This window comes from Pleurodeles waltl, chromosome 1_2, assembly GCF_031143425.1.
Source record: "Pleurodeles waltl isolate 20211129_DDA chromosome 1_2, aPleWal1.hap1.20221129, whole genome shotgun sequence".
Taxonomy (NCBI): Eukaryota; Metazoa; Chordata; class Amphibia; order Caudata; family Salamandridae; genus Pleurodeles; species Pleurodeles waltl.
The window spans coordinates 357,270,585-357,297,111 of record NC_090437.1 but is presented as its reverse complement, the minus strand read 5'-3'; the positions used below and the strand labels follow the sequence as shown (position 1 = coordinate 357,297,111).

The window sequence follows — 26,527 nt, the reverse complement described above, 5'->3', positions numbered from 1 at the left end:
AGCAGCCCCGCTGAATTCCACGACTCCGTGGAAGTCGCCGCACCACGTCGTGACCGACGCCGCTCGAAGTGCGCGGATTCAACGTTTCGCACAGACACCGCGATCCCCGACTTCGCGCATCGGCTTGTTTTCACTCTTCACCAAAGGTACTGTACTTGGGGGTCTACACGACTCCGTGTCCAGCGCCGCTGGTGTTGGCTTGTTGGGAACGACTCCGTCATGACACCGTGTTAACATCTCATCGAAGCATTTTTGTTTCTAAGCGCTATTTTCGAGTTTAATCTTTAAAAATTCATAACTTTACTTGTGTATGTCGGTATTTTGTCATTTTGGTCTTGTTTTGTTTAGATAAATATTTCCTATTTTTCTAAACCGGTGTGTCATTTTGTAGTGTTTTCATGAAGTTACTGTGTGTGTTGGTACAAATACTTTACACCTAGCGCTTTGAAGTTAAGCCTACTGCTCTGCCAAGCTACCAAGGGGGTAAGCAGGGGTTTGCTGAGGGTGATTCTCTTTTACCCTGACTAGAGTCAGGGTCCTTGCTTGAACAGGGGGTAACATGACTGTCAACCAAAGACCCCATTTCTAACAATTACTGTCTTGGGTAGAAGAAGAGAATATGTTGCGTCCTAAAACCAGTACTTTCGACCAAGTTTTTAGGTTAGCCAGTCTCTACTGGAAAGACGTTTTACTAGTAAAACAAAACGCTTCATGTAGCCTTTGTAGATCTTAAAGCTGCCTTTGATCTCATTCCACGTAACATCTGGTGGTGCATACTACCTTCAAATTTGCTTGGGTTAATCATCAATCTCTATTCGAAAAATTATGCCCCAGGACCCTGGGGTAGTGAGGGAGAATTAACAGACTGGATTGCTATTAGACACAGTGTGTGACAAGGGTGCGTGCTTGCACCCACATTATTCACACTTTATATGAATGATGTGGTGAAGGAATTACTGGACTGTGAGAATGACTCTCCCATTGTTAACAATGTAAAAATACCCAATCTTACTTTTCGCAGATGACTCATTGCTTATATCTAAAACACCAATGGGGCTGCAGGTTCTCATGCAGGTTGCATGTTTGTGAATTTCTGTATGTCCAGAGGACTGGAGCTGAATGCAGGGAAGACAGAGTACATGGTTTTCGGTCAGAGGGGAATTGGGAGTATGCCACTTTGAGCGGGCAGTGAAGTACTGCAAAGGGTTAACTCTTTCGATTACCTAGGGGTCAGATTAACTAGCGACCTTAAATGGCAGCCTCAGTTAACTAAGTCCTCTCTAAATAAGGAGCAAAGATCCAATGCCATCATTAGGTTTTACAAGAATACTAACTGTCTCTCTGTTACACCAGCTTTAGCACTATATCGGGCCAAAGCATAAAATGCTGCTTTATTTGGCTCAGAGATTAGGAGCTATTGTAATACGTTGTTTAGCTGTTGCAGAAAATACATTTGTAATAAAGCTGCTATTAGTACCTGCAAGGACCCCATTGACTACTCTTTATTTAGATCTTGACTTGCGGAGAGTAGGTGATCAGGCTGCCTTAAAACATTTGGTGTATTGGGTCCATCTGTGGTCCACCAATGAATTGAGCCATTCTAGGGACTTCTTAAGAGATCTGATATCCATGGCCAATGCTAGATGCATTCCTTGGGTGAAATCTGTGCATGATTGGCTATGTAGATTGGGCCTAGTGAGGTTTTGGGATGAGCCAGATCTACTTTGCAAAGCTGTTCTCAGTGTGCTAAAGAACTGTGATTGGGAATATATCACTGAGCAGCAGGTTTTGGCTAGTAATAACGGTTCTCTGATGTACACATTTCTGGAGATCAAGCTTTTCCTAAGCTTCGAACCATTTCTTGATCAGATTACTCCTGCTCTAGCTAAAAGCTTGTACATTCGCTCTAGGTTTGGATCATTACTGTTGAGATCCTTTACTAGTAAATGGTGAGGGATCAAGTGTGGACTAACGAATGAGACCAAGGCACATGTTCTGTTCTTTTGTCCCATGTACACACGGGCCACGCAAAAAATAGATCTGCCAGATCTTCCTGCTTTTAGGTGCATTTCGATACACACAAGCTTTAAGAATTTTGAAAAGTGATACCACAGAACCTATTTTTTTTTTTTGCAGTTCGATTTTTAGTAAACATTTGACACAAAAGACATGTTTTTATTATCAGCTCATTTTTAAATGATTCCTATGATTTTACAGTATTTATATATTCTTTTTAGTTATATAGCTTCATATTTATCGAGTTGATCTGCAATAATTTATTTTGATTGCAGTTAACATTTAAATTTTAGGCAGTCAGGGGATTTCAGACACTTTAAGACTATGAGATTCAAGAAAAGTGCAATCATGGAACTAATTGTTAATGATGTTATCAGATTCTTGTTGACTACTTGGTATAGTTTTTATTAACTTTTGATTTTTAATGATTGTTATGATTTTATACAGTATTTATTTTTTCTTTTTGTAATTTTATACATAATGAAATGTTGTTTGATAATTAACTTTGATGGTTATTGATAACCGAGTAGAGTATTTCTACTACTACCACAGAGTGTGTGAGTCTCAAAAGGCAAACATGTTTTTATCTGCAGCTAGTTTCTTCCAAGATGACATTTTCAGCCAAGTAGCTGATCTAAACAGTGAGGTTCATGTATTTGCAGTGGATTTGTATGACCAACGTAGCTGCATGTGTGCATACTTTCGAAAATAGGAATGTTCCATTAGCTCCCAGCAGCAACGTTACCGCCTGCCTTCAGTTAAGTTTGCACCCTTTGAAAAAGCAAATAAAGATTTAAAGCCGCTCTTCAGTGCTGGCTACAGGTTCACATTCAAAGAGATCAAAGAAATAATGTTCAAAATTGATGAATCTGTATTGATCAATAAAAATGAAATTAAGATTTTTCTGGTGAGAATGTACAATGACACATCTTGTTTTTGTCAGTCTGACAGAAAGGGTGTTCTCAGCTGATTTGACTCCTGAAGTTCTTGCTGCCAAAATAAGATCACAGGATGCAGTAAAATCAGCAGGAGCCATTTTATGAAATGACCTGAAAGATTTAGAATTTGGACTTAATTACAAATTTTGTGATGCTCCAGAGCTCTACAAATCATGAGAGTCACTAAGAATGCCTGAGGTTGTCCTGACATTTTCTTTACATCATTGTTTAATATCAGTAAAGCAAAACTGTTACAAACTAAGGTTCTTGATTTTGGGACAGACGCTGACAATATTGATGATGGCTTTAAAGATATAAGCGAAGAAGTGGCAGACAGTCCCATAATTCGACAGGCTTATGCTGTACAAATGTACTGTCTTTTCCGAATCATGTTTTATGAATTACATCATGGCAAAAAGCAAACCCCGCTACACATGATGACTGCCCACACAGTCTAGGACAAGTGCAAAGGTAGACAGCTAATCACTTCAATGAATAGGATAGGTGTTTCAGCAAGCTATAATGACTTAGGCCCTCATTATGACATTGGCGGTAAATGCCGCTTAATGCCACGGTGACAGCCACCAACATACCTCCATGGTGGCGAATATCCGTTCACTATATTATGACACACGCACACACACTAGTCTGACAGAATACAGCTACATACACAAATCTGCCAGACCAAAGGTCAGTGGTAAAGTGGTGGTCGCAAAACCCATACCATTACACCAACAAAACAACGTCTGTCACATTATGACCCACGAATCACTACAGCAGACATTTAATGGCGGTAAACCATTGGCGGTACATACTGCTGCACTCAGAATGGACACCCACATACAAAACAACACTACATTTGCCAATACTAAATACACCTGACACCCATACACACACCACTATAAAACACACACCCACATTACCCACAACCCCTTAAGAACACCAGCTGCCACCAGGAGACTGAGAAGAAGAGCACAGAGACAACTAAACACACACACCACTTACACCAATACACCCCTCACGCTTTCCATATTACACACCCCACCACATTACCCAACACACCCTCACCAACACACAACACCCATGGCACCACAAAGGCACACCTGCTTCACTGTGGGGGAGTTAAGGGTCATGGTGGAAGAAATTGTCAGGGTAGAGCCACAGCTCTTTGGAGCACAGGTACAGCAAATATCCATAGCAAGGAAGATGGAGCTATGGCGCAGAATAGTAGACTGGGTCAACGCCGTGGGACGGCACCCATGAACAAGGGACGACACCAGGAAGAGGTGGAACAACCTACGGGGGAAGGTACGTTCCATAGCAGCAATCCACTAGCTCACCATAAAGAGGACTGGCGGTGGACCCCCACTTCCTCCCTCACAACTCACAGCATGGGGGGAGCAAGTCTTGGCAATACTGCATTCAGAGGGACTCGCTGGAGTAGCCGGAGGACTGGACACTGGTAAGTCAACATTCACTACCTATCACCCCCCAATACCTGCATGCCATCTCACACCCACACCCTCACTCCCATCACTCCACTTCATCCCACACACTGTACCTACACTTCTCACTAACCCCAATGCCAAGCCCTGCATGCCATACCAATGCATGGACACCCCCCTCAGCCCTGCATGTATACCCATCACTAAAGCATACACAGCATAGGGAAACTAACAATCCCACAATACATCACCATACACAAACAAAAGCTGGCAGGGCAACACCAACGATCGAGGGGAAGCCAGGGATGTACAATATGTCACACACATGAAGCATAATACATCACTTGCATCCCCACAGGTACCCTAGCCAATGTCAGTGGAGAGGAGGTGCCACCACTATTCAGCCCCCAAGAGAAGAGGCCCCAGTGATGACAGTAACTCTGGACTTCAGGATCTGGAGGACCTACCTGGCCCATCTGAGACCACTGGACAGCCGGTCACTCAAGCACAATCACAGACCACCACAGAGCCTCCCCCATCAGGATCCAACACCACAGCACCCACCCAGTGTACCTCTGTCCCCAGGCCCTGTCAATCAGCAGTGTGCCCACCTGTATAGGGACCCCAGGCCACACCTCACCCCCAAGACAATCGGGGACCTGGGTTCAGTGGCAGTAGGCACACCATTCAGGGGACCATGGCATAGGCCAACAGGGACACTGGGAGGACTGCTGTGCACCAGTGGGAGGACAGGACCAGGGAACCGACTCTCCAGGAGGCACTCTTTGAGGTCCTGGGAGCCTACCAACATTCCCAGGACACAATGGGTCAGATCCTTGACAACGTGCAGGAGAACAGGCGGCTGCAGGAGGAACAGTATCAGGGGATCGGGAGGACTTGCAGGCCATTAACAACACCCTGATCTCCATAGCAGGGGTGCTGGCAGACATGGCCAACATCATGAGGGAAGCAACCAGCGGGTCCCTACCACTAGCCAGTCAACTGAACAGCCCTCCACTTCTGCTGCTGCTAGTGGGCAGGAGGCCCCGCCACAGGACCCACAGGCCACCAGCACCCCTCCCCCTGCAGAAGGTGAACCACCCCTCAAACGTTCCCTGCGACCCAGACAGAAGCTAGAGGCACTTGCCAAGACCACCGCTAGGAAATTACACTTTGCTGATTGTCACCCTTGTGTCCCACTCAGTCACCTTGTCCACCTTGAACTGCCATTGCTCCCCTTCCCATGTCCCCTTGGACACTGCACCTGTGCTACAAACAGACTGGAACAATACCCTGGACTTTACTCCATCATCACCCGTCGGAAACCGTGGGAGGACCCGAGACGCTGGGCACGGAAGACTGCGGAGGCCCAGCTGGGGATGGCCTCCCAACGAGGAAGGGGTGCCTGTCAGACCCTGACCTCCCCCCCTCCTCACTGATGGCCTGCATACTGGTGGTGGAAACATCATATAGTTGAAGACACGACAACATCCACTGCCTCCTCCTCCACTTCCCTCTCAGTCACGTCCACACTCACACCTGCATGCACTATATCTACATCCACTATCAGCATCACCACAGCAAGCAGAACACGCACCTCACTGGCAGACACCTCCACAACAACCATGTACGTGTCCCCTGTGTCCTCTCCCACTGAGTCTGTCCCCCCTCACCCCCCAAGGGATACAAACGCAAGCATTCACACACCCAACAGCCACCCACTTCACATCAGCATACAGCCCATGCACCTGCACCCAAGTCGAGCAGACATACACCTCCAACAACCACACCTATTACTCCTCCAGCCCCACCGTCCCTAAAAAGCTTTTCCTTTCCCAATTTGACCTCCTCCCTACCCCTGTCCTGCACGTATGGGCAGGGTACCAAGGACACAGCCCAGCACCTCAGCCAAACAGTCCACAGTGACCGTGACTGTGGTAGCACCCCCTAGTGGTGGTAAGGATACCAGACCTCCAGCACAGAAGGGAAAGGATCCAGCACCACCAGAGAAGAAGGGGATGGGACCTGCACCACCAGAGAAGAGTGTGAAGGGGCCTGCACCACCTGTGAAGAAGAAGGGGCCTGCACCAGATGTGAAGAAGGGGATGGAGCCTGCACCACCAGGCAGAGAGGGGAAGAGCCCATCCACCCCTGCCAGGAAGGGTAAGGGATCCACGACCCATGGACAGGAGGAGACGAGGCACTCTATGCCAGCAGAAGCTGTCAGGCTAACACCGCCACCACCACCAGCTGTCACAGGGCCTCCACCTCCAGCTGTGGATGTGCAGCCATCAGGAAGTGCAGGGGCTGCCCAGGAGGCTCCTCCAACAACCACCACCACAGTGCTTGCGTCATCATGTAGGCCACCCTCCAGGGTCTGCTATGCGGGCTGCTCCTTCCAGAACCAGTGGGGTAGTCACCCACTTGAGAGATTGTGGTATTGCACTCCCCAGGACAGAGCAATTGGTATGTTTCCCCCCTCCAGAACCAGTGGGCAACCCAGATGAGAGATTGTGGCTTTGCACTCCCCAGGACAAAGCAATGGGCATGTTGCCCCCTCCAGAACCAGTGGGCAAGTCACCCACTTGAGAGACTGTGGCCTTGCACTCCCCAGGACAAAGCAATGGGCATGTTGCCCCATTCAGAACCAGTGGGGAGGTTCCCGTATTCGGCTGAGTGCTCCCCCAACCCCCCTGAGGTGCCTTCCCACTTGCAAAGTGATGCCCCTGCAGTGTTCTCTCCAGCTGTGTCAGGGTACAGGTTGGGCCTTGGATTGTGCCCTGTGGCCTCTGGCCTTGTATGCCCTCATGACTTTGAACTGGGCATTGGCCCTTTATGGACATTTGTATATATTTGGTTTGTGTGGTGGGTTTTGCTATGCTAATACATTGTTGTTACTCCAGCATTATGGTCTGTGTTTTATTATGCCGTGTGCCATTGGTTTACGTGTGCAGCTGGTTGTGTGTGTGTGTGTGTGTGTGTACCACTCTCGTTTTCCTCCCTCCCTCGTGTGCTAGGGGGCTGTACTCACCGTCATCATCTTGGTTGGCGTTGGTGTTCCAGGTGGAGCATGACGTAGAAGATCATCGGGAAAACTTACAGTTCGGGTTCCATGCCGGCATGGTTCTTCCCTGTGTCTCCAATGGCGAGCCCTTTCACTTCTGAGCTCTGTTTCTGCCAGGCTTTTGTTGGCGGAAAAGGTGGTGGCTTCGTGTGTCTTAATATGGTGGGCGGTACTTTGTCTCCCGTCTGGCTGTTGTGTGCTGCTGCCGTGGTGATTGTTGTTTCCGCCGTGGCAGTTGGTGTGGTACATTGGCTGCATTTGAGAGTTTTCACCGCCATGGTCATAATTTGGTGGTACTTACCACCAGCCTGTTGGCGGTATTACCGCCACTTAATCACTCACCGCCAGGTTCATAATGAGGGCCATAGTACGGAGCAGGAACTTTTTAGCAGTTAGTGATGTAAAATCTTGCGAATCTGACAGCACACCACTTCCAATTCACTTTAGCAGAAAAGGATTTACAATTGCTGCTCTTGATAATTTTGATTTTGAAGACCGCTTTCGTTTGGAACATCCACCACACATGATCCTGCAAAGGTGCTTTTTGAAGACTGTACCAATGAAGTAGCTGCTGGAAAACAAACTGTGTCAGCTATAAGCATAAACAAATAAAGCTGCAAACTCATAACCCAACTGCCTTGCCAGTGTGTGCAAAATCACTACAAGCTATCAATACGTCCCAGTCTACCAAGAAGTTTCAAAGTGGCCGACGACATGGATCTTCGTCTATCTGATGCCGCGGTTCACAGAGCTGATTTAACTGAATTTATTATAGCACTTATTCGGTGCGGACTGACAGATAAAGAAAAGACAGTTCCTTTGCGGGCTGGCATTCATGCTCTGATCTCCCAGAATGCCACCCCACTGAAGAAGGTTGGGTTTTTATCAATAATACCATCTACAGTCACAAACTAAGCAACAGTATACACAGCTCTAAAAAAAAGTTTAAAAAATTGTGCGTGCTCAGCTTGAAGGCCAGCCTATCCTGCCAATTTTCTGTAATGAAGGTGTTTTCCATATTGTAGCTGTCATTTTTATGAGCAATCCAGTAGAATTTGATGATCTTTATCCAAAGAGTGGCATTTTCCATATGACAAAAGTTGTGTTGCGGTGTGCAGGAAGTTATCTCAGTGGATGTGGCATAGACTTTGCACTTTTTGAGGCCGAAATCTTTGGAAGCAAAACTGGCCAGTCAGTATTAAGCGGAAACTCATGTTTATTTGTTACAAGGTATGCTTATCACATCTGGGGCTATAGAAATACTGCGCTCGAATGCTTTTTGGAACAAGAATGACATACTAGGTTTTGTATATCTTATCTCAGAAGTGAACAAGGCACAGGGTGCAGTTCATTCAAAAGACGTAATGCAAAGCCAGGCAATGTTCAATACACTCTGTTCAAAAACAGAAAACCTGAAAACCAAGTTTGTAGAGTTTGTCAAAGAATGTAAAGAAAATTAGAACTTTACAAGTACTGGGGACATGTTTTAAATGTGATAGCTCTAGTGAAATACATGGTACATGATAACTGGGAAGGTGATTGGGAGCTGCAAGTGAAGACTGTGGAGTCACTAATCACTGTGTTTTACAAATTTGATTTCATAAACTACCCGAGATATGGTTCCTGGTATTTAGAAAGTGTGAAGAAGCTGGAGGTGGAAAAACCATACTTCTACAGAAAAGACATTTTGTGGTGAAAGACAGAGAGGGAAGGTTCAATGCTGTGGCTCCAGGTATGAAACTAGAACAGGCGTTTTAGAGATCACAGAAAAGCTTATGGGAATTGTTGGTCAGCCACATTAAAGTGAATATGTTGCTCAACTGCAGCTAGTTTACCATTAAGTCCTTTCTATTTGCAATATTTGCAGAGAGGTGACAAATTCAGAATTAATGGACCATCGTGAAACTGTTCCTCATCATGAACTTGTAGGAAAGAGAGGGGAACGTTTAATAAACATGTTTACAGCCTTTTTCATTTCATTTCATGCAGCAGCAAGGAAATCACTTTGAAATGACGAGGCCCAGCTGGGGATGGCCTCCCAACGACTTTGTGACCAAACAATATGTGGATAATGATATAAAGACACATCTATTAGATGTGTCTTGGAACATGGATAGAAACTATACCCAGAACTGAAGCAGGAAAGATTTGTATTGAAATAGAAAAAAAACTGTTTCACATAATCACTAAAGCTAAATTTCTGCGCTTTATTTGCCATAATAAGAGTTTCATCCATCCAGCCACTATACAACCGATTACAAAAAAACAACTTTCGCAAGCAAATAGAGCGATGGATGAAGCAAAATAGAGGGGTGAATTTATCAAGGACATTGTTGCATGATCTTCTTCCAAGAAACACATTATTTCATGGAGATTCTGCAACCAAACCAGTAAAGCACAAGCTTGTGTAAGAGCTTGAAAAAAAACTTTTTACCTCAAGAATTTCAATTCGAAAAAGGTGTCCTCATTGAAAACTGCTGTTTTTGTGGGCTATATTTCAGAGTTGCAAATGGTCAATATTTCATCTATGCAAAACTTCGGAGAGGTCATTCAGACTGTTCTACAGGTATCAAAGTCAGTGTGCACCTTGCAAGAACTGCTTATTGTATTTGATATTTATTTTGAATTATATGTCAAAGAATGTGAGAGAATCAAACAAATGTCTACAAATGGAACAATTGACCTTGCCTGCATCCAAATTTGACACCTATATCTGTGCAACTTGATACATTTTGGTCATTAACATCAAACAAGATGATTTTGGAGATGTTAACTCGCCAAAACATTGCTGATGCTTCAGGGAAAACTGAATTTCAAATTATTGCAAGTGGAATGATTCTCAATGAGTAGTTGGTGCCTACAGAGTTATATTCAAAAAGTACAGGTTATATTGTTCAAGAACCTAACCGCAAATTGGAGAAAGCTGAAATTAGTGCTGTGTCACACGTTGAGTGGGCTGCTCGAAATGGTTCCAATCGAGTCATTGTACTGTCAAATGACACAGGGGTTATTATTGTGTTACCTAGATTTGTTGCAGTGTTTATAAGTCGGGGATTGTCAGAGTTATGTATACATTATGCAAGAGGCGAGAAAAGACACTTAGGGCCTTGTTACGGCCTAGATGGGGGGGGGGGGGGGTAGGGGAGGGTGAGTATTTCCTCCATCACAAATGTGGCAGATATCCCGTCTGCCGTATTGTGATCCCATTATATTCAATGAGGATCGTAATACAACAGAAGGGATATCTGTCACATTTGTGATGGAGGAAACTCCTCCGTCAAGGTCGTAATAAGGCCCTTAATCTTGCTTCTTATTCTGTACACGAAACATTATCCAGAGATGCCCAGTGTTCTTATCAAGGCACATATTCTTACAGTTGATGACACTATGAGCAAAATTGGAACAAAGATTGGAACTTTAACTGCTGGACCTGTGAGATTTCTAAAAGCAAGCTGAGACAGAAGAAGAACGTGACTTTAAAGATGTAGAAAAATACCTTGTGCGTCTGTGGAAAACGAGTTCTGACTGTCACAAGAAATCAGTCCTGCAAAATGACCTTCCACCAACGTCATATTTTGTGCGTGACCACATTAAAAGAGCATTCTACTTGATCACAAGATATGTAAATATTTGTGATCATGCATATGTAGAGAAACATCTGTGTGAATTTGGTTGGAAAGATATTGATAGGGTGCTAAAACCTGTAAAATTTCTAAAGCCTCTGACCACAGAACTTACACATACAGGTACTTGCAAAACCTGTGCTACAATAAGATGTCCCTGTTAATATGCCCTTCTCAAATATTCAATATTCTGCAAATATACTAGAAGCAGTTGCCGAAACAAAGTGAACTTTGAAAATTTGTCTAAAACAGGAATGATTAACATAATTTTTTTTTTTTTAAATAATAAATATTGTTTAATGTATACGTACATCGATTAAAAGCCATTATTATTTGTTTAATTTCTATATATGTCTCTTCTTCCTCTATTATGGCTGACCTTTTGGAAAATGGAAGAAAGGTTCCTCTGAAGAGTTATTTTCTGTCTCTTTAAGACTGCTTGACCCCGAAAACCTATGTTTTGACACCAAAATGAAGTATATAGATCTCATGGTTCCTGAAATATTACATCACTGCAACACATCAGCCATTTAAAAAAAATGTCATCCAGAACAATTCGATCCAGATCAGTGGTTTACCCAAGCTAAATTACTTTTCTAATGGTCCAAAAACAAATCAAAAATGAGAATCTCAGTATACTGGGAAAAACTCCATCTCGAGCCACAGGTGTGGTAGCAATTATGGGTAAAGATTGCTGCAAGTGTGGCAAGAAAGGACATTTTTCATGCATGTGTACAGCCACAGAGAGCAAGATAGTGGATGTAGATGAGGAGAAAATAGTACACAGAGTACTCGTGGTACAAAGTGAAAGTGCTGGGGGAAGTATCAATCTCGCAAAGAGGAGAACACGTCCCAAAGCCGACTTTGAGGTCAGTGGGAAGAGGGTGTAGCTAATGGTGGATACGGCCAGGAGGGAAGTTGGTGTCCACAGATGCCATTTTGAAAGGAAGGATACCAAGGAGCCATTGTAGGAGTAATGGGTTTTTATAACTGCTCTGATAAAATTTGCAGGACAACAGGAAAGGTGTTTGTTGTGCCCGGTAGTCTTGCAATTTTAGTGTGGTCACATTGACGCAACCTCCATATTGTAGTAAATCTGAGAGCTGACAACAAAGTAATGGTGGTTGATGCAAATGACTTTGAAGGACATTCTGTCCCAACTTGAGATGATCTTCAATAACAGGTTGGGAGAAGCCAAATACTATGTGCATGAGATCAAATTTAAAAAAGAAAAATCAGTTCCTGTCAAATGTATTACCAGGAAGATCCCGATGGAAGTAAAGAAGATACCACAACAACTATTGGAAGACAAAGTGATACAAATTGTACAGGCAGCTGAGTGGTCATTACCAAGAAATCTGATAGGTCCCTAGGTTTTTTGTTGATCTCCACAGACTCGATGAGAATGTGGTGATGGATAGTTTTCTCTTGCCCCACATAAATGAGTTCCTTATTATGTTGTCCAGGCGAACATAGTTCTCAAAACTTGACTCAAGGAGCGCATTCCACCAAGGGAAGCTCCACCCACATTCTAAACATCTTATATTGTTTATAACTTCTGAGGACATGTTTCAGTTGTGCACATTTTGATTTGGGCTGTGCTCATCTGCAAGGGTGTTTTAGTGGCTAATAACTAAAATTATTTCAGGTCTCAGTAGGGTAATTTTTTTCGGAAAGATATTTCAGTGTTTGGAGAGAATGTTGAGGAACACAACCTAGTGTTGAGCAAGGTGTTAACCGGAACTGAAGAGTCAGGCTTAACCTTCTGTAAAGAGGAGTGAGTGTTTCTAATGCAAGGGGTAGAATATTTGGGCTACGTTACCACAAGGGATGGGGGTAAAGCCCCAACTCAATACGGTGAGTGCAATAGTAAATGCCGAGGTTCCAAATGACAGGGATAACCTTAGGTACTTTTTGGGCCTATTGGAGTATTACTCCAAATTTGTGCAAGACCTTGCTCATAAAACAGAGCCAATGAGAGTGTTATTGTGGAAGGGTAAGAAGTTAATATGCAGTGAACAACAACAAGCAGTCTCTTCGCTTGTCAAGGACAATATTGCTCTAGCAGGGGTGTTGGTACCATATCAGATTGGTTTAAAGACCATACTCACAATGGTTGTCAGTGCGGTAGGAATAGGGGCAGTCCTAGCACAAATGCCTTCCAAGATAGAGAAAACCAAAGCTTTTGCTTTACGTTCACTGACAGATGCGGCTAGACATTATTCCATCATTGAAGGCGACGCATTGGCAGCTGCTTGGGAAACTAGCTATTTCAAGATATTTTTGTGCGGAAATGTGTTTCAGTTGAGGATGGACCATAGGCCTCTTAAAGATTTGGGACCGCGAGCTATAATTAATTGTTCATGCAGAGCAAGATTAGCAGTCAAATTGCAGGAATGAGAGAAGATTGGAGTATGTGCTGGGATGGAAAAATGAAGCTGCAGACACTTTATCTAGATTGCCTGACAAAGCTGTAGATCTCTCTGAATTAGCAACAGAAAAAGTCGTGACTAGTCTAGGTGATAGCACAGAAGGGTTAGGCAACTCAGGCCCTCATTATGAACATGGCGGTGTTAACCGCCGTGTTCATACTGGCGGTCATTTAACAGACCGCCAGCCCCCCTGGGACCCTGCCGGCCGTATAATGTTCATTCCGCCCGCCGGCCCAGCAGAATGCATGGCCGGGACATTGCCGGTGGAGCCGCCGCTATGCAGCGTCGTGCAGATCCGACCTGCGCGACGGGGCACTGCACGGGGGCCCCAAATCACCCCAATATACCCATTTTGGCAGCCTTTCCCTGGCGGTGTGAACTGCCGGAAAATGGCTGGTGGAATGGGTATCATTATCCGGAGGGCAGCGCTGCTTGCAGCACTGCCCTGTCGGATAAGAATACACCTCCCCCGCCAGCATTACCGGTGGCGGTGTATTCTTCCGTGGGGTTTTGGGCGGTTCATAATATGGCGGTCTGGGCCGCCATGCCGGATGGCGGTATTTCCCGCTGGCATGGCGGCCCAGACCGCCAAGTTCATAATGAGCTCCTCAGTCTCTAAGGAGGACTGATCAGGGCAATGGAGTAGTATGATACCCTCAAAAATGTCATAAAATTGGTGAGAGGAATGGTGAGAAGAGAAAGTACATTACCAGCTACGGTAAAACTATTCCTCAGTATTGTAGATGAACTTTCGGTTCATGATGAATGGTTGTTCATGAGAGATAAAAGGTATGTGCCACCCAATGTAGACCGATCTAGGTTAATTAGCTTGGCACACGAGACATGTTGGTCAGACCCTAACCATTAAGAGAGAGAGAGGGAAAAGTTTTGGTGGCCACTCATGGCCACTCAAGTAAAGGAGTGGGTAGAGAAGTGTGAAAAGTGCAAAGATTCTGAGAAGCATTTGAGAGTGGATGTAGGCAGTTTGCATGAAAAACAGCATGCGTCTGAAGCTAATGAGTTGTGGGCGAAGTTGTGTTTAGACTTTATTGGACCTTTCGCATTCCTCCCAAACCATGAAAACTTTGCCACTGTGATGATTGATGCAGCATCTAAATGGGAGGAGGCGGTATTTATGAAGTGTATTACTACTAGCCCAACCATTGATGTTTTAGGTGAGGTGTTTAGAAAGAGGGGTATATCTTCGGTTGTACTTAACGACAGTGGTACACCACCTACTTCACAAGAGGTTAATTGTTTTTGGATACCCTTGGTGTAAAGCATGCTTGTACCTCATTGTACAATCCCCAAGGGAATGGACTAGTCAGGAGGGTTAACAAATTGGTGAAGGGTACTATGCAAATGGCGTGTAGTGCTGTGTTGTCTGTGCAGGATGCGGTCAAAGACATGCTATGGGCCTATCGCACCATGGTGAATGCCAGTACAGGAAAGATCCTATTTGAGATGATGCAAGGGAGACAGCCAGGAACCAAATTGGTTCCCTCCTGGACATGTGAAGGAGCCTCGGGGAACAAATGGGGGTACCAAATAAAAAAAACTTGCAGAAACGGTTCATTGATGCAAGAGACTGGGGGGAAGTTAAGCCAGGTGGAATTGGTAAAGGATTGACTACGTTTCGGGGGCCTCATAAGGTCAAGGCTGTGGGTGGCAATTGGATCAAGCTTGATAACAAGCAAACATGGAATCTCGGGAGACTGGCCCTGTACCAGAGAAAGAAGAGTGTGGCAAAGAAGTCAGATGATGTTGAAGGTCTAGGCTCTCCTTGGTTATTAATGAATAACAATAAAATTACATGCTGTCAAGAAGAGGACTGTTCTCAGGAAACCACGTGTATTCTGGGGAGAAGCAAAGGTTCAATAGGATGACTACTAGTTGTAAGGGAGGTGAGGACGAGGAGACCTCCAGGCTCTTTGGGGGGACCATGTTTGCAGATAGGATGTGTTGTAAGTTGCTTTTAATTAGGGCACTGTGTTGGGTTGCTTGTAGTTGTTCTTTCATTTGTGTTCTGTTTTGATGTGTCCTGGTTTGTTTTGTGCCATGCCTGGACCTTTTAGCCAGGAACTCTGTATCTTGCTTGTGTGTCCAGCATTAGTCTAGTGTTGCTTGTGATGGTATGAGTTTTTCAGGAACATGTGTGGTTCCTAGGGACGGGAGATATGTTATAATGTAATTAGTCGGCTTCAGTCAGGCCGAAGCTCTGGGTTCCTTTATGACATGCTTGCATTCTATATGACACATGTGGATTCTAATATTTGAAGCAGGCAGTCCGGTTGCTAGCTGTGCTTGGCAAGACTGCGGTTTGGGGATTCTATCTCTGATACAGTAAACGTCTTTCAAGGCTATCCTGCGTGAGAGCCCATCTGTCAAAACTACAAATAGTTTGTGATTTACTAAAGAATGCTCAGTTGGGAACCTCTCTATAATGATGAAGTTACCCTTTTTGTCTGTGGGTGCTGGATTTTCCTTTTCAGAGTTTATTTAATGTAGGTTTTACATTCCATGTGGTACCATCCAATACAATTTACTTCCATCATACACTGTGTATTGGGTGAATGTGTTATATATACATATACACACACACATAGGTCTGCATAGCAGGGGCATTTTGCTAATGTTGTATGAGGCATTTGCATAGCATAGTTACATACAGTTTCATTATAAATAGGAGTGTTAGTTTCTCACGGATGTAATACACCATATAATTACACGTTTTTTTGTGCACATTGTCTGAGGTTTTTGCTACAGCTAGGATAGTTTGGTAAAATGCCTTAATATGTGAGTATACAGGGAGTGCAGAATTATTAGGCAAGTTGTATTTTTGAGGATTAATTTTATTATTGAACAACAACCATGTTCTCAATGAACCCAAAAAACTCATTAATATCAAAGCTGAATATTTTTGGAAGTAGTTTTTAGTTTGTTTTTAGTTTTAGCTATGTTAGGGGGATATCTGTGTGTGCAGGTGACTATCACTGTGCATAATTATTAGGCAACTTAACAAAAAAATATATATACCCATTTCAATTATTTATTATTACCAGTGAAACCAATATAACATCTCAACATTCACAAATATACATTTCTGACATTCAAAAACAAAACAAAAACAAATCAGTGACCAATATAGCCACCTTTCTTTGCAAGGACACTCAAAAGCCTGCCATCCATGGATTCTGTCAGTGTTTTGATCTGTTCACCATCAACATTGCGTGCAGCAGCAACCACAGCCTCCCAGACACTGTTCATAGAGGTGTACTGTTTTCCCTCCTTGTAAATCTCACATTTGATGATGGACCACAGGTTCTCAATGGGGTTCAGATCAGGTGAACAAGGAGGCCATGTCATTAGATGTCCTTCTTTTATACCCTTTCTTGCCAGCCACGCTGTGGAGTACTTGGACGCGTGTGATGGAGCATTGTCCTGCATGAAAATCATGTTTTTCTTGAAGGATGCAGACTTCTTCCTGTACCACTGCTTGAAGAAGGTGTCTTCCAGGAACTGGCAGTAGGACTGGGAGTTGAGCTTGACTCCATCCTCAACCCGAAAAGGCCCCACAAGCTCATCTTTGATGATACCAGCCCAAACCAGTACTCCACCTCCACCTTGCTGGCGTCTGAGTCGGACTGGAGCTCTCTGCCCTTTACCAATCCAGCCACGGGCCCATCCATCTGGCCCATCAAGACTCACTCTCATTTCATCAGTCCATAAACCTTGAGATATTTCTTGGCCCAGTCTTGACGTTTCAGCTTGTGTGTCTTGTTCAGTGGTGGTCGTCTTTCAGCCTTTCTTACCTTGGCCATGTCTCTGAGTAATGCACACCTTGTGCTTTTGGGCACTCCAGTGATGTTGCAGCTCTGAAATATGGCCAAACTGGTGGCAAGTGGCATCGTGGCAGCTGCATGCTTGACTTTTCTCAGTTCATGGGCAGTTATTTTGCGCCTTGGTTTTTCCACACGCTTCTTGCGACCCTGTTGACTATTTTGAATGAAACGCTTGATTGTTCAATGATCACGCTTCAGAAGCTTTGCAATTTTAAGAGTGCTGCATCCCTCTGCAAGATATCTCACTATTTTTGACTTTTCTGAGCCTGTCAAGTCCTTCTTTTGACCCATTTTGCCAAAGGAAAGGAAGTTGCCTAATAATTATGCACACCTGATATAGGTAGGGTGTTGATGTCATTAGACCACACCCCTTCTCATTACAGAGATGCACATCACCTAATATGCTTAATTGGTAGTAGGCTTTCGAGCCTATACAGCTTGGAGTAAGACAACATGCATAAAGAGGATGATGTGGTCAAAATACTCATTTGCCTAATAATTCTGCACTCCCTGTATATGTTATACTGCTTTATTGTGTTGTAATAGGTTGCTAGGCCACCGGAACAGTTTGAATTTTAGGTCTACACTCCAGTTGCCATTGCAGGCTTTTCTCTACTATGTCACTCCTCTGGAAGAGGATCCCGGTCAGACGAGATGCCTCTAGTTATTGTTTTTTTTTTTTTTTTTTTTTTCTAAACAAGACCCTGCCAGGTCCCTACTTATAAGGACACTTGACATTGAGTGTAAATGATTCTCTATAAGCGGGGCATGTTTTACTACAAGATAAGAAAACATTAACACAAATTACTCTCAGTGAATTAAAACAGAAGTCTATTAAAGGGTTGTATAAATGAATTTGAATATTATGCTATCTTTTGTAGATCAGTTATTAAGCCTGGCTAAAAACAAGTTTTGCCCTGTAATATGTAATTTACTTTTAATCTTCTTTCAAATATTGTATTGAGCCATGGTATTTCTTTGGTATGTTTCACGCGCATGGTTCCGATGGAACCCTTGTTTCATTGGTTGCTTCTCTTCGTTCTGGAGTGCGAGCAGCTCGGTCCCGAGTTGACCGTTACAACAGGACGGAGAGGCAGCTATGTGCGTGGGTCCCTTTGGTATGAATAAACTCTTCTACACGCAAATTTAAAATGCGTTTCTTTGTTATTTGACAACCTCCCTGCTACATATTTGGTACCAGGAGTGGGGTCAAGAAAGAGCTACTTTATAGAAGGGACCCATCGGTGAGCTGCTTCTTATTTGTGTCAGTTCTGGTGCTGTTCCGTTTCCTGACATCACTGCTACATTGGTGACCTGTTCCTTGTTGGTGTCAGTTTTGGCGCTGTTCCGTTTCCTGGCATTTGGGAGCTGATTATTGTTGCTGTGCTCACTTCGGTTGTTCTGCTTCCTGGAAAGAAGTTATTTTGAAACGGATTGGCTGCACGTGGAGGTGTGAGTAGGAGGGACATATATATATTATTATAATTTTTTTTTTTTGCCTCTATTGGATTGGCCTTAGATGTTACGCTTCAGTTAGGCCTGTAGTTGCCTTCACGCCCTCGCGCTCTTCATGCGCTGCACAGCTGAAATTTCTTTTATAAAAAAAGGTTGCCTTGGTGACGGTTTCCTATTCTACGAGTTCTACGTGGCAGCGATTCTAAGGTTGCCTTACCAACGGATACACAACTATTCTACGAGTTCTACGTGGCAGTGATTTTTTGGTTACCTTAACAATGGACACACATTTTTTCATTTTTCCAAAATGACGTCCTGGTAGTGTCATTTACAGACGGATTCTTCGTTTTTTTGTGTATTTTTCTACATCGCATTAAAATTCACTTGTACTTTGCTGTAAATTTCCTGTTTCTTTAAAAGAAAATATTTTGTGTATTTTCCAAAATTTTAATATGGCATCAAGTCATGATATTGTACAACCACCAGTTTTTTTACAGAAAGCAGGTAAACCTGACATTAAATGGGCGGAATGGATTCGCATTTTTGAAAACTACTTGGCAGCCATTGACGCTATGGAATTTTCTCCTAATAGGAAGAAGGCATTATTATTTAATCATCTAGGAATTGCAGCTCAAATAATATTCGACAACTTACCAGCCATTTCATCTTCGGGTGGAGGTGATGTACTATGGAACTGCTATATTGAAGCAAAGGAACGTATGGCAAAGCATTATTCTGGAGACTCCGATGTATTACTTGAAAGATTTAATTTTGCTATGCGCAAACAAATGAGTGATGAGTCAATTGAGGAGTATTTAGCAAACTTAAGAGTTTTAGCAGCTAAATGTGAATTTGGTCCAAATACTGATGTTTATATTTGGGATCAGTTTGTGTTTCATTGTTTTCACAAAAAGATTCAAGAAAGACTTTTGTCATGTTGCAATCCAACTTTGGAAGAAGTTATGGTTTTAGCTAAAGGGATTGAAAGGTCCATAAATACTTCCAAAGTTTTAGCTAATCAGAACAGCACTGTTGATCTTATTAGTGAGAAAGAAACTGTTTGTGCAATTCATAACAAACTGAGCAAACAGCCAAAGGTAAGAGTGCCTAAATTTTCAAAACAGTGTTTCCGGTGTGGCTCAAAATTTCATATTGGTAATGACACTTCTTGTCCGGCACATGGTAAGAAATGTAATAATTGTCATAAAATGGGACATTTTCAAATAGTCTGTCAGTCACAACCCTCAAACAGAGGCTTTTATAGCAAAGTCAAAATCAACAGTGTTGACGTTGATGACGAAAGCTCACAGATGTCTAACCAATTTTCGAATATGTTATTAACCATTGATGTTTCGGATGGTCAGGGTGGAAAATCTGAGAAAGTCATAAAAGGGTCTATGTGTGATGTAGTGATTCGTTCTCAAACAATTCCTGTTCTAGCTGATTCAGGAGCCCCCATTACTATTTTAGCAGATCACAAATTTTTTAAGTTGTGGAAGGGTTCCATTGAATTACAGTACCCTGATGTTGCTCCTAAAGCGTTTGGAGAACAAGACATTAACCTCTTGGGTTATTTTGTATCAGATCTTCAATGTCTTGGCAGAACTATTGTAACAAAAATTTATGTAGCCGTCAAAGGACGTAATATTGTGGGTTGGAAGGATTTAGCACGTTTGGGAATAATACTGCATCCTGGCCATGATGTTCCAGTGATTCTAGGTGAATTACCTAATTTATTTCTATCAGATTCGGTAGCCAGTGTGTGCATTTCTAAAGACACCACGCAAAGTATGGAAGTATTCCAAGACCAAATTGGGAGAGTGCAAGGATATGAGCATGGCATAAAACTCAAAAAGGGGGCAACTCCTGTTGTACACAAAGTAAGACCCATACCCTTGAGTGTAAGAGTGGATTTGAAGGCCTTATTACATAAACTTCAATCTCAGGGGATAACTACTCCTGCAGATGCCTCAGAATGGGTATCACCCATTGTAATTACCAAGAAACAAAATGGCGAATTGAGGTTATGTGTGGACTTGAGGTCTGTTAACCAAAACATTGTGATTGATAATCATCCTCTTCCACGTATTCAAGAAATGATTACGAGTTTGGGTAACTCCAAGGTGTTCTCTACCATAGATCTTCACTCGGCATACCATCAAATTCCATTAAGCGAATCTTCTCAAGATGTAACCACTTTTGTAACTCCATTTGGGGTATTCAAGTATCTACGCTTACCGTTTGGCCTTGCTTCAGCAGCAAGCGTTTTTCAAAAATTGATGGATGATTTATTTTCTGACTTACCTCAGGTGTTGGCTTTCCAAGATGACATTTTAATACACACAGTAACAGAGAAAGGACATTTATTAGTTTAAAAAAAAGGTTTTGAGTATTCTAAAAGAGAAGGGAATGACAGTAAGACCTGGCAAGTGTAAATTGTTTGTAACCGAGGTGGAATATCTTGGTCCTGTAATTTCTGGTGAGGGAATCAGACCTAAATTTAGCAATGTGGAAGCTGTTAGTAGGGCATGTCCTCCTTCTGATAAAGATGCGTTAAAATCTTTTCTAGGACTCTGTGAATACTATGCTAGATTTGTTCCGGGATATGCTATGGAAGTACAACCTCTTAGATCATTGCTTAAAAAAGGAACTAAATTTGAGTGGACAAAGGAATTAAATCTCACATTTGATAGAGTTAAAAATGTAGTTATCAAAGCCCCTGCGTTACAACCTTTTGACCCTGCAGGTATTCCTTTTGTCATGGTAGATGCCATTTTAGTTGGTATTGGGGCTGTTTTTGGTCAATGGGTGAATGGTGGTGAAAACACTGTTGCTTTTGCGTCTAGGATGTTATCAGAAGCAGAGAAACATTATAGCACTATCGAAAGGGAGGCCTTAGCTTGTGTATGGGCAGTTCAGAAGTTTAGAACTTATATTTGGGGCAATAGGTGTGAAGTATTCACTGATCATAAACCTTTGGTTCATTTGTTGAATGGAAATGGTCTAGGTAAGGCATCGGCACGTTTAGTTCGCATTCTATCCAAATTGCAAGAATACAATCTGGTGCTGAAGTATGTGCAAGGAGGCATGAACTTTCGTGCTGATTGTTTGTCCCGTTTGCCTTTACCCTATGAAGCTTCAGTTGAGATTGATGCTGAAAAAGAGTGTGTGGTAGCCCTATTGGATGTTTTAGCTGTATTTAACAATCATGTCACTGAGCAAGAATGGGTGTCAGCTATGTCCTCTGACTCTACGTTGTCTAAAGTAGCAGAATTTTTGAAAACCAAATGGCCTGCTGAGAGAAGTTTGTCAGGGGAGCTTAGAGCTTATTATCATGTGTCAAGTGAGCTCACATGTGAGAATGGTATTTGCCTGAGGGGTGATCTCATCGTTCCTCCTACCAACATCAGGGACAAAATTATTAAACTTGCCCACGAAGGTCACTTGGGTATTTCAGCTACATCCAGAAAACTTAAAATGTCATATTGGTGGCCTAGCATGGATAAGCAAATTGTTTCTTTTGTCAACAGGTGTCCCGAGTGTATTGTTTCTGATAAACATTGGAGGACTGTCTCTAAGCCTTTATATCCTGTTCCTTTGCCGGAGAAACCTTGGGATAAAGTCGCATTGGATTTTTCTGGGCCATTTCATTTGTTACCAAGGCACATGAAATATCTTGTGGTGGCGGTGGATTATTTTTCCAAATGGGTTTATTATTCCTTCACTTCTGAAACTGATTCTGATGTAGTTATCAGTTTTTTGAGCAAATTATTTAGATCAGAAGGGCCTGTCAATACAATTGTTACTGATAATGGTTCACATTTTTTGTCTAAAGAATTTTCAGAATTCTTGAGTCTGCATGATATCAAACACCTCAGAGTGGCACTACACAATCCATCGGCGAATGGATTAGTGGAAAGGGTAAATCGGATTCTTAAAGAAGGAATTCAGACTGCTTTAGCATCAAATGTTGATGTTGCAGAATTTCTGCAAGAGAAGATTTGGGCATATCTTTCTACTCCTCATTCAACTACAGGTTGTTCTCCATTCAAATTACTAAGGGGAAGGGATCCCAGAACCAAACTTGTACCAAGATGGATGTTTCATGTCTTGAATGATGTTGACAAGAAATCTCAGTTGGTTAAAAACTCCATGAGATGTTCTGTTTTTGATAAACAACTTAAGCAGAAATGTAATTTTGATCACAGATTTTCCACAAAAACTGTTGATTTAAAAGTAAATGATTGGGTCTTACTTAAAAAACCTTTTAGGGTAAGAAAAGGAGAATCTAAGTTTCATTTTCCATCTAAAGTTCTCAAGGTTACCAAAGCTTCTGTATTATTAGAGGGACGAGGTTGGTGGAGCAGAAGTTGTGTAATTCCTATTAATTTGGAGCAATTAAAGATTTTCAGGAGCATGTCTCATTTAAAACATGACGAAGGGTCAATGTTGTCGACAGATTTACAAGAATTTGAATGTGATGGGTCTTTGAAATCTAATAATTTGGATTCAGATCATTTGCATGATTCTGAGGTTCCGATTTTTAATTCTGATCATCAAACTGTTGATAATGGTTCAAGTCCTGATAGTGACAAATGCATGAATGAGGCTCATTCTAAATGTGTTACTACTAGAAGTTCGAGACAAGTTAACTTACCTGTTAAATTTAGAGATTTTATTCTGTCTTAGTGTTTTATTGTTTTTTATTATAAAGGAGGGAGATGTTGTAATATGTAATTTACTTTTAATCTTCTTTCAAATATTGTATTGTGCCATGTTATTTCTTTGGTATGTTTCACGCGCATGGTTCCGATGGAACCCTTGTTTCATTGGTTGCTTCTCTTCGTTCTGGAGTGCGAGCAGCTCGGTCCCGAGTTGACCGTTACGACAGGACGGAGAGGCAGCTATGTGCGTGGGTCCCTTTGGTATGAATAAACTCTTCTACATGCAAATTTAAAATGCGTTTCTTTGTTATTTGACAACCTCCCTGCTACATGCCCTCATAATAGGCTGTGTCCTATTAAACATGACCTCTTAATCAGTCAAGTTTTTAATAATTTCATAAGCAATGATTGATTATAATAGTCAACAAACGAAAAGCAGTCCAGATGGGAGTAGTCGCAACACCATTTTTCCTCCTAAATCGTACAATTAGAACCTAGGTGGTATTTAAGGAGTTTATCTTCACAGAATTGTGTAGCTTTGTAATGCAATGTTCAGGGAATTGTACGTATGTGGATTTAAACGTAGTGCTAAAAGACTGGCAGTCTTTATAAGGGGACAGAAGCAAAACCATGTGTTGATGATACCAAACCAACAACAGCATACTTAGTCTTTTGGAGATGAGCGTGCCTTTGTTGAAGATACCAAGGTGTAGGGAGCTTCCGTAGTCTAAAAGGTATCTGACTAGAGCAATCTCTAGTTGCACACCCTCCACGCACCCACCCTTCCTCCATTGCAGTACGGCTGTGTTGCTTTTCAGATTAATAGCCCTTGACCATCATTGAACAATTGCAAATGGAACTATAATGTAGACTACAATGTACGTAATTTGAAACGTTATCCTAGTGTTTGCCTTCAAGGCACCTATATAGTCCCTCCCAAACTATGGTCCTTGCTCAATTTAAAGCCAGGCAGGTAACAAAATGAAAAGGTTGTTTTTTTTTGGGGGGGAGGGAGGGGAGGGGTTGGATTACCCATCCATCCACCATAATTATTTTAATTTGCACCTGTTCTTACTAGAATCGCCTATGTACTCAGTTATACCATTTTTGTAGAAAACAAACCTTTTGATCCCGTCACCTAATTAATTCTCAAACGACAATGCTAAGTCCTAGTAATGAAAACTGTATTTGTCCCCTACGTTCAATATTCTCCTTTTTTTTTTCTATGCTCTCTTGCAAAAAACTCTGACCTTTAAGATGTCCGATGTCAAAAATTGGTGTACCACCCCCCAAAACATTTGGGCTTGCCTTCAAAATGTAGATCTCAAAGACTGGAGTTATGCCCTTTTAAAATTGTCCCCTCCAATAAAAAAATAAAAAAAATCGTATCTCTGTATTTTGCTGTTTGGAAACTCTGAAGTTAATGGCCATGCATGCTCACTAAGAAGATCTGTACACACTTTTTTTACGGCCTCAGACTCCCAAATCATCAATAGTGGCACACTCTCTCCCTGTAGAGACGTTTCTCACTCTGCCACACATTTCCACAAACTGAATCAGACTCGTCAGTATTGTAAACGACGAACTTTCGAAAAGCTCTTTGATACCATAATCACAGAAGATAGCCAAAACAAATACCTTTTTTGGAAAAACTAATTTTTATTCTATTTTGTGAAAAACGCTTGAATTGCTGTGAATTTTCTGCCAGTAAATTTGGTGTAATGTAGCGATTTTCATAATGAGAATGAAGAAAATGGCATCTGAATCACAGGCACTTTTTTCCACTGCTTTATTTTCTTTGTTATAACCAATTAAAAAAACATTTAATGTAGAAACTGTGTTCTCCCCCCCAACAAGTGACCGTGTAATAATTTCTGTCAGTTTAACATCGTTTTTTTTTTTTGTAGGGTGATACTGTAATTGAAACAGGAGAAGTAATTCCACCAATGAAAGAAGACGACCATGGCCATCATTAGACCACCCCTGCAGCTGATCCTTCACATATCTACTGAATCTCTGTACTGACTAGGAAACCGTTATTTATCATTAAAGACAACTTAAAGAAAAATGTGTGTGTTTTTTTTTTTTTTTGTAAACTCCGATTGTTTCCTTTGCATGTTTTTCCACCTACTTAAACCTGACATCTCATAGGCCTTCATTTCTGCTTTAGAAATGTACAACATAGATTACAGGGATCTAACTAAACAATTTATTTTGGAACGATGGCTTAACTGTGATGGTATGACAGACTTACAAAACAAATTGCAAAAAACATTGGGAAAGCACATAGTGCTCACCAGCCAAACCTGTTTGGTTTCATCAGTTCTCTATTCCCCAAATATGACTGCCACAGACACAAGCGTATCCACGGTAGCTATGTAGTGGGAAACGCTTTGGCAAAGTCAGGTGAGACTTGTTGACTTTGCCAACGTTTGGTTTTGATTGGGATGAACACGTGGCGGTGCAGTCTTACACCACTGTGCACTCTCCGCCTGCCATGCCAGTAAGAACATTCGCAAAGCTGCTGCCCATGGGTGCCTGCACAGTATATGTAACAGCTTGTCTCACTGGGAAGGTTAACTCCTGTCCCCACACACTCCAGTACTGAGTGCAGAGGGAAAACATGATGGTCCAACCTCTATACATGGAATGACGGCTGTCTTAGAATGATTTCAAGAAAGGTTGAGATAGCCATCCGCTGATGCAGCAATGGGTGGTCTCACAGTGTGAATGGGTTGGGGTGCAAGCAGGTGTTGGGGGAGTTGATGGGAGTTTTTAATAGTAGGGAGACATGGATGAAGAGAACATAATCCCTCAGAGGTCTTGCAATGCAGTGTTTGACGTCCGCGGTGGGAGGATACGTGGCATCCAGTCAAAACAAGATGAGAATAAAAATGCTACTGGTTGGTAAAAATAAATGCATAGAAAGGAAAATCACTTGAGCAGAGAAATGAGATGAAGAAAACTGGCCACTTATGAGTAAGGGGTTGACCCAAAGTCCACTGTATTTATTGTATTGTTTACAATGTTTTTGACAATACATAGCTT

General features: G+C 42.4%; 1 protein-coding gene across 1 annotated transcript in view; it reads left to right on the top strand.

The window, feature by feature from the left end:
* Window positions 1–25,547, top strand: part of NDUFB6 (NADH:ubiquinone oxidoreductase subunit B6) — a 141,616-nt gene extending 116,069 nt beyond the window's left edge. The window contains exon 4 of the mRNA XM_069239727.1: window positions 25,387–25,547. Within this exon, the coding sequence (XP_069095828.1) occupies window positions 25,387–25,455 (69 nt within the window). The 3' untranslated portion in view covers window positions 25,456–25,547. The remainder of the gene's footprint in view (window positions 1–25,386) is intronic.
* Window positions 25,548–26,527: the final 980 nt, after the last annotated feature.